Source organism: Anomaloglossus baeobatrachus, chromosome 3 (assembly GCF_048569485.1).
Source record: "Anomaloglossus baeobatrachus isolate aAnoBae1 chromosome 3, aAnoBae1.hap1, whole genome shotgun sequence".
Lineage (NCBI taxonomy): Eukaryota > Metazoa > Chordata > Amphibia > Anura > Aromobatidae > Anomaloglossus > Anomaloglossus baeobatrachus.
Window position 1 is genome coordinate 26,866,171 of NC_134355.1, and position 9,570 is coordinate 26,875,740.

The 9,570-nt window shown below is 53.3% G+C and overlaps 1 protein-coding gene across 1 annotated transcript in view; it reads right to left on the bottom strand.

Annotated features, from left to right (window-relative positions):
* Positions 1–9,336, bottom strand: part of WDR26 (WD repeat domain 26) — an 87,977-nt gene extending 78,641 nt beyond the window's left edge. The window contains 1 exon segment of the mRNA XM_075339081.1: positions 8,564–9,336. Coding sequence (XP_075195196.1) covers positions 8,564–8,850 — 287 coding nt within the window. The 5' untranslated portion in view covers positions 8,851–9,336.
* Between the last annotated feature and the right edge of the window lie 234 nt (positions 9,337–9,570).

Genomic DNA, 9,570 nt, shown 5'->3' on the forward strand with positions numbered 1-9,570 from the left:
GCTGCAGAAATTTCTGCAGGGCTTGTACGCAACGTGCGCACATAGCCTTACTCTGACGTGTGTGTATGTATACATAAAAAAAAAAAAAAAAAATATATTCCAACATGATAGTTTCCATTGAAAGACTGAGCGGAGATCGTGAACATTATTCCACATTGGGGCTTCAATAAAATATGCTAATTAGGATGTTGACCAAAAAGCTCAGTGTGTTGCTCCGCCCACTAAGTTAGCATGTCTCCGCCTCCTTACCTGGTGATTGACAGTGCTGTCTTGTCTGCAGTGAACACTGACTGCAGAGAGCTCAGGTAAGGTTGCGTACACACATCAGTTTTTGACCATCAGGCGCAATCCGGCAGAAACATGAAAAACGCATCCGGCGTCTGTTGACGCCGGATGGCCATGCGTTCCATCCAGCTTTCGCTGGATCTGGCAAAATTTGCTTGTCCGGCTGGAACGTTGAGGTGAACGTTTGTCTCCGTCGAAAAACCGTATCGCGCCAGATATGGCGTGTTTTATAATGCAAGCCTATGGCCTACAGCAAAAACCGGATTACGGCCACCGGATCAGTTTTTTTTTAACTGAGCATGCTCAGTATCACAACGGATCTGTCAAAAAACTGAAGGAACTGATGGGGAAAAAAAAAAAAAAAAACTGATGCAAGTGATCCGGTTTTTTTTTCGCCGGATCCGTCGCATCAGTTTTTTGACCGGATTGTGCCTGATGTCAAAAAACTGATGTGTGCACTTACCCTAAGGCTAAGTTCACATTTCCGCTAAAATATATCAGTCACAATCCGCAGCTCTGGTAAACAACGCTATCTGTTTAGCGGATTCCGTTGTGTCCCATATACTTGCACTAGTGGCGGATTGCGACTGATGACCCTGCGTTGCGGTCCGTCGTTTGCTCCCCGCCCAGCGGTCAATGCAGAATGTAACGTTTTTCTGGCCGTCAAAATTGACGCACCGCGCAGGAATCCGCCGCATTCAGTCACGCTTGTAATGTATGTCTATGGTGCTGGATTCCGTCATGCTCTACTGAGCATGCCCAGCAGGTTTGGCACACCCACTGGGCTGTCCCAAACACAAACTGATCATGACTGATCCGTCAAAAAACGGACGCACAGCGGATGTAAGGCTAAGTTCACATTTCCGTTGTTTTGTATCAGTCACATGCGTCGCTTGACGCATGTGACTGATGCGCTGTACAACGGATGACAAAGAACAGAATTCTTTGTCGGATTCCGTTGTGTGCGGGGGGGCGGGGGAGCCGAGCGTCAGTGCCGCAGGGACTGCAGGACAGGTAGGTGAGTGAGTGAGTGTGTATACACAACACATGCTGAATGCGGGAGGGGGCGGAGCCGAGCGGGGGGCGGGGCCAGGCGCTGAGGATGTCAGTGGCAGTGCTGCGGTCTGCATGGCTGGGGACAGGTGAGTGTATGAGTGAGTGTGTATGTGCATGTATGTATGTATGTATGTATGTGTGTGCACATGCAAAGTGCGGGAGGGGGCGGAGCCGAGCGGGGGGCGGGGCCAGACGAGGGTGTCAGTGGCAGTGCTTGTCTGCATGGCTGGGGACAGGTGTGTGTGTACATACATGTGCGGAGTGCGGGAGGGGGCGGGGCCGAGCGGGGAAGTGTTGGCCTCCCTGCACACGTAACCAGCCTAAATATCGGGTAACAGCAAAGCACCCGATGTTTACCTTGGTTATGGGCCTACACCGCTTAGCGCTGGCTCCTTGCACCGTAACCAGGGTAAATATCGGGTAACCAACCAAAGCTGGTGACGTGTGCAGGGAGCCAGAGAGCATGCGCAGCGAAATCCGACGGATCTCGCTGCTCAAAAAACGTTACATGCTGCGTTCCCCCCGCCCGGCGGTCAGTCGTTCCACGACTGATCAGTCGGGCGGAGGGTGCAACGCAGCATCATCAGTCACAATCCGCTGCTCATACAAGTCTATGGGAGCAGCGGAATCCGCTAAACTGATTCCGTTGTTTACAAGAGCAGCGGATTGTGACTGATAGATTTTAGCGGAAATGTGAACTTAGCCTAACGGACGCGACGGATCAGTTTTTTCACATGATTCCTGTGAAAGGAATCCTGTGAAAAACACATCCGTTGCATCAGTTGACAACTTAAAAACGACTGATCCGGTGCTGACGGACCTGATGGATTTAACAACGGAAGTATGAACCTAGCCCAAGTCAGTCACCAGAAAGGGAGGTGGGGACATCCAAAACCAGGGGACGAACGGTGCACCGTGCCTCTCTGCCACACCCAGGGTACACCAAGTACTCAATTACACCACTCAAAGGTCAGCATGCTTAGTTTATAATGTCAGTTTGGGCTAAGACTCGCAGTGAAGGGCAGAATTTAAAGGGGATGTCCTTTATGACTCTCTCATCGAGGCATTATTCACATCAATGTAAGCCTTCTATAATAATGGGTGCTCCATCCAACAGTATTTATCAGTTCTTCCCCGGGTGCAACACTGGGCAATATGTATCATTTTCATGGAGAATGAGTGCCAACTAGACCACTGTCCCTTTGGACTGTATGGCCTGAGGGTGGTCTGCCTCTAGGCAAAGAGGGGGATCCCCACCAACCATTTATCACTTGGGCCAGTCCTAAAAGGGATGTGTGAGGAAGTGAAGATGTCAAGACTACTAGTGCAAGGAAGAAGTGCTGCCCACGCATTGAATTGGGAAGAAGGTGCCATAATCGTAAAAGCCACCGGCACATTAGAATAACGTAGGCCGAACCTGCCGGTATCGGCACACTCGAACAGTAATGAAAGGCGTGTTGTGGCCTCTACGAGAGCCGCCATCACTATTCTCAGGGAGGATCAAGGAGCGGCGGTCTGGAACGGGACACGTTAGATCCTTAATTTCCACGTCAAGATACCACGGTACAAATTCAGTGTTCAGACGATGAAAGACACCTCCAGGGGCAGCTTTTGTCCGAGTGTCACAGACCAAATGTTTTTTTCTAAGAAAAATCGACTGTGCGTATTGGCCCATTGGCTTTAAAACATCAATGCATTGTCCGGAGTGATGTATGATTAGTGGCAAGTGAACACCACATGGTAAATGTTAGCTGAACCTGTTAATTTCTGAATGATCGCTCCACCATTGTGGAGGTCACTAGAAGGTTTACAAACAGCCTTCAGCTTGATCTCAAGCCATGGTGACTTGATGGATGAATGCTCTATAGCAAGATCGACCTTGTGCAGCCTAGATAGGGTCCACCAGGGTCTTCTCCACCGTTATGTTGATCGTATTGAGCCATCAAGTTCCTGGTCTTCCTCTTCGCCTTGTTCCATGTATTCTTAGGACCACGATGTCCTTCTCCAGTGATTGTTCTCCTTGTATGATGTGTAGATGAGTCGTAGCATGGTGATCCTTGCTTTAAGTGATACATGTGGCTTGATTTGTTTTTCTTGCCATCCCTGGTATTGATCACATCCTTCACCACCACATTTCGAAGGCGTTGATTCTTCTGTCTTGTTCAATCATCATCCAGGTTTCGCATTTGTTTGTCACCAAGAAGAGACCAGACTATGTACGAGCCGAGACTAGACTATGTACAAGCAGTGTCTTCATCACCAGTGAAACGTTCCTCGATTTGAGGACATTGCCCAGTGACTATGTTGTTGATTTGCCCATAGCCATTTTCCTAGTTAAGTCCAGTGTCGTTGCTGCATCTTGAGTGATCATTGATCTGAGTAGGTTGAAATCCTTCACAACTTCCAGTTCGTCGTCATCCATCTCAAATGTGTCCTGGTCGTACCTGGCAGTAGTCAGTATCTTTGTCCCATGTTTGAGCTTTCCATCTTGGCACTCTAAGTCCTTCATTCCATCTACACTTGTTGTGTATTTAAAGGGGGTGTCCACTACTTTGACAACCCCTTCTTATTCTCAGTGTTCACCCCATATTAAAAAAAAAAAAAAAAATTATACAAAAAATAAAGTAAAAGGCTTCACTGGAGTTGAGTTAGAGATCGATATATCTATCTAACTCACCTCCAGTGAAACCAGTGAAGCCATGGTTCCAGCGATGTCTAAAGCCACGTTCCCGGGGTCCATGTGACAATGTTATGGCACACAAGCCCCGTGACCAATCAGCACAGAGCCTCTGTCTCCCTGACTTTGGACATTTGATCAGGATGTGAGCCCTGCGCTGACTTCCTCCTCAAATGTCCGAAGGCGGGGTGAATGAAGCAGACACTGATTGGTTGCAGGGATCGCATGTCATAGTGTCACGTGGACCCCGGGACAGTGACTCCAGATATTGCTGGAATCGCAGCCAAACCGAAGGGGAGTATAGCTTATTTTGCTGGGGTGAACAAAGACAATGAGAAGGGGTTGTCCAAGTAGTGGACAACCCCTTTAAGATATCGTTAACGCCTCCATAAATTTAAAAGCAGTTTTTGACCATAAGAAATGATCATCAGCTGTCTGAGCCGAGCGATTCTTCATTGACGCTTAGAAGACCGATCAGGCAGGTTAGATTTTTTTTTGCTGATCAGCATTGGCTGCATCATCAGCAAAAAACAAAAAAAAAAAAACCCTCAGATTAATAAATACTATATACATTTGTTTTAACCACCGATGAACAATCAATCGTCAGCCCACCTCTGTCTTATACGGGGGTCTTAAAGCTTGTTGGAGCCATGTACATTTCGGGCCATCACACACATTCCGTCTCTGTACCCGATATGTGATCCCTATCACCGCGCTAATGTCTGCGAGTGCACAGAGCAATGAATAATGGCGGCAGTATACAGTATATGTCAGCACGCACCACTGGATGAGATGGATCAGCCCACATAGCATTCATTGTCCCTAGTTGGGGAGAATATGGCACTACAAAATAGTAAAAATAGTCATGATGTAACTTGTAGCAAAAATACTTATGCATATTTCCCAAATATTCCCCCTCCCCCCCAAAATGCAGCAGTGTATATACTGTGCAATGGCGAACATATAGCTAAATATTTGTTCACTGGTGCCTTCATTTTCAAACTGGCAGAGTAAAGAGGAGGATGAGGGAGTGTCTCAGTAGGAAAGGATTGGTGGTGGGAAAGGGGGGGGGGGGCAGCCAGAGCAGGAAAGGATGGTGAGGAGGGGGGGGGGGTCACAGTAGGAAAGGGTGGTGAGGAGGGGGGACGGGGAGGGTCAAGAGTAGGAAAGGATGGTGAGGAGGGGGGGGGGGTCAGAGGAGAAAAGGATGGAGAGGAGGGGGGGGGGGTCAGAGGAGAAAAGGATGGAGAGGAGGGGGGGGGGGGGGGTCAGAGGAGAAAAGGATGGTGAGGAGGGGGGGGGTCAGAGGAGAAAAGGATGGTGAGGAGGGGGGGGGTCAGAGGAGAAAAGGATGGGGGGGAGGGGGGGGGGGGTCAGAGGAGAAAAGGATGGAGAGGAGGGGGGGGGGTCAGAGGAGAAAAGGATGGAGAGGAGGGGGGGGGGGTCAGAGGAGAAAAGGATGGAGAGGAGGGGGGGGTCAGAGGAGAAAAGGATGGAGAGGAGGGGGGGGTCAGAGGAGAAAAGGATGGAGAGGAGGGGGGGGTCAGAGGAGAAAAGGATGGAGAGGAGGGGGGGTCAGAGGAGAAAAGGATGGAGAGGAGGGGGGGGTCAGAGGAGAAAAGGATGGAGAGGAGGGGGGGTCAGAGGAGAAAAGGATGGAGAGGAGGGAGGGGTCAGAGGAGAAAAGGATGGAGAGGAGGGGGGGGGGTCAGAGGAGAAAAGGATGGAGAGGAGGGGGGGGTCAGAGGAGAAAAGGATGGAGAGGAGGGGGGGGTCAGAGGAGAAAAGGATGGAGAGGAGGGGGGGGTCAGAGGAGAAAAGGATGGAGAGGAGGGGGGGGTCAGAGGAGAAAAGGATGGAGAGGAGGGGGGGGGTCAGAGGAGAAAAGGATGGAGAGGAGGGGGGGGTCAGAGGAGAAAAGGATGGAGAGGAGGGGGGGGGGGTCAGAGGAGAAAAGGATGGAGAGGAGGGGGGGGGGGGGTCAGAGGAGAAAAGGATGGTGAGGAGGGGGGGGTCAGAGGAGAAAAGGATGGTGAGGAGGGGGGGTCAGAGGAGAAAAGGATGGGGGGGGCAATAAGAGTCGGAAAGGATGGGGGGGGGCAATAAGAGTCGGAAAGGATGGGGGGGGCAATAAGAGTCGGAAAGGATGGGGGGGCAATAAGAGTCGGAAAGGATGGGGGGGGGCAATAAGAGTCGGAAAGGATGGGGGGGGGCAACAATTAGTAAGAAGGTGGGTGTCAGCAAGAGGCTGGGGGGGGGGCCAAGGGACACCATAAGAGGTTGGAGGGGATGTCAGCGGTCGGAGTAAGTGAAGAAGCAGGGGTGTCAGCAGTTGCTGCCATCTTGTTTGTCTGCAGTTCCTTGTACTGAGCAGCGGCAGCTTACTAGTTAATCCACTTGTTTACTGTCCTCTATAGGCGACCATCACAGGTCAGTATCACCGGGTGGGTCGCGGTCACACACACACATACTGCTCTGGTTATGTAATAACTTTGGTTTATACTCCCTCAGACATTTACAGAGACCCCCGGGCTGTGAGGATTCCTCTATAAGCCTCCCCTCCCCCACATCTAAAGGAGCCAGAGTCACCCTCCCTCCCTTGTGTCAGCAGAGTAATAGTAAGTCCTCCTCTTCCTCAGCCACTACTGGATGTAAACATCACCCTCCCGTCATCGCTGCCCAATATTAACCTCTTATCGGCTGCCAAAAGGGAGAGGAGGGGGGAAAAAAAAAAATGCAGCTTCTTATTCATCGGCAAGATGGAAGACACAAAGACGACAGAAAATGTATGCGGAGGAGAGCGAACGGAGAGGCTCAGCGCTCGCAGCGCACACACACCGCAAAGAGACCCAACCTGCATATACGCAGCCAACGGATAAAGCAGATCTGCAAACAATAGAGCTGAACTGTGCCAGCAACACCGGCTCTGCTACATCACCAGCAATAATAAAGCAACAAATCACATCCTAGACATCAGATATTGGGGGGCTCAGATACACATTAGGAAACATTGGGGTCACCAGAGAAGTGGTCGTGCTCCTCCCATTTCAGTCAATGGGAGGCATAAAGACTGTGGGACCCCCCTCTGTGTATAGCATTTTTACTGATTTCATAAAGGGGCATTAGACAATCATAAATGCGGAGCGCCTCTTTACACAGGCATTAGGATTATCCAGAAAGTCTGATAATCCAGCACCTGTCAGATTATAGGAATACAGATTTCTCAAACTGGGACGGTGGCAGAAGTGCTCAGCCATGGGCAGGGGTGACGTGTGACCCGCCGGCGTGGGCTAATCATTACAGGAGTGCATGTGACACCCCAGGCCTCGGCACAGACAGGCCCTGCAGCTGAGAGATAAGCCGGGCTATAAACAGACACTGACTTCAGGCCACCGCGGCTCAGCCTGGCGCACACACGGACGGTGCCAGCTGTGGACGGGCACGCCGGGCGCCATCTGCTCACACCTCATGTGATGGGGGGAGCACACAATGGGCAGAGGGTCAGCTGCTCCACCACGTCAGGTGTCACTCACTGCACCGGACAGAAGGGGGGACAGGGGACGGACAGGAAGGGTCCAGGAGAGCACAGCAGATCTATGGGATTATCAGACACCGGATTACCGAGACTGGGACTAATGCGAGACAGAAAAGAGCAGAAGCCTCCACTCCACACAAAACCAGTCTCCAAGCACCAGAGGTGTACTAATATACATATACCATTGGCTCCCCTACTTTACATAAAAACCAAGGAGTCAACTGTGAGTGTTCAGTGAGCACAGACACTGTCAGAGGTCAGGGGGCGCAGATGACCTGAGATCTGAGCTGTAGAGAGGAGTAAGTGGTGGTGTCACAGGACCAGGGGCGGCCGCCATGGTTATAGCCGGCGGCTTTCCTCAGGGCGGCCACCAAGTCTGTAGTCGGCAACACCGCCACCTTCCAGAGCGGCCGCCATGGCTGTAGTCAGCAGGTCCCTTGGAGGCGGCCACCATGTCTAATCTGTGACATCCCCCTCCCCCAGAGCAACAGCCATGTCTGTAGTCCGTGGCTTCCCCCGGGGCGGCCACCATGGCTATAGTCTGACATCCCCCCTGCCACAGAGCGGCCACCATGGCTATAGTTGGTGACATCCCTTGAGGTGGTCACCATGTCTGTAATCAGTGACATCCCCCCCGTCCCCCACAGACTAGCCGCCATGTCTGTAGTCAGTGACCCCCCCGAGTGGTCACCATGTCTGTAGTCGATGACATCCCCCGGGGCGGTCACCATGTCTGTAATCAGTGACATCCCCCCCGTCCCCCACAGACTAGCCGCCATGTCTGTAGTCACATTGCCCCCATTGCACCAATCCTAGGCGCTGAGGATGGCGGCCGCTCCAGGTCTCTGACAGCTGGATACATTCCTGGTCCTGCCTGCAGGGGGCAGCGCAGCCAGTAAACAATCCTATTTCCAGGCTATGACGTCACCCTGGATGGTCAGCCCTCTGACGTCACACTGTTTACAGCCCGCGGTGACGTCACCGCTCGGGACCCCCGTGTCCGCACTCACTTGAGGCCCAGGCCGTGCAGGTGCTGTCCGATCAGGCGGATGACGTCCTCGTCGGCCTGGCTCAGCCGCTTCTTCTTCTTCAGGCCCGGCTGCTCGGCGGCGCTGGAGGCGGCGCAGGAGGAGGACGCGGCCCCGTTGCTGGTGCTGAGGAGGCCGTTGCTGTGCGCCTGCTCCGCTCCGGGCCCGGAGGACGAGGCCTCCCCGTTATGTGAGGGGGACGCAGGGGCGCCGCTGTCCGAGCCCCCCGCGCCGCCTGCCGCCGCCGCCGCTGCCCCGTTCGCCTGCATGTTGCCCCCGCTGTCTCCTCTACTGCCGGGAATGACCGATTGAGCCGCCGCCGCCGCCTCCTCCGAGGCTCGGAGCTTCTTCCGCGGGGGAGGGGTCGCTCGGCCGCCGGTGTCCGAGTCTGAGGAGGAAGCGGAGGCCAGAGTTTCCTCACCGAGAGCGGCCGTGGTTGGTGGCTGAGGAGAGAGGACACCGCGCCGTCCCCCTCCCGGGGTGTGGAGGCGAGGACGGGGGAGGGGGGGAAGCGGGGAACGGGAGGGGGGAGATCCGCGGCCGCTGCTCGGCGGCTCCGGGGCTGTCACAGGCGGCTTCCCCCTCAGCTGCGGCACTAATGGAGTCCGAGCCGTGACGTCACCGGAAATGCCTATAGAGGCCGCGCGCTCACTTCCGGTTCTGCAGGAGGGGGCGGAGGATAATGAGAAGAGGAGGGGGGTGTAAGAGCCGAGAGTGACACCGACCGGGTGAGAATCCCCGCCCCCTGTCGGGCTGAGCAGCCAGAGCTGGCCCGACCACTGCGACACCTCTCCGGACCGGAAACAGCTGTCCACGCGGTGCACGCCGGGATGTGTAGTTCTATAGTGACGTCACCGGGCGGTGGGGAAGGCACAGTGTTATTGCTGTGGAACTACAAATCCCAGCATCCACTTGTCCTGGCATCCAGATTTGTTGAAATAAAGTTTATTCACTGTTCCTTGAGAAGTTTGGCAGCTTTTAACCCCTTC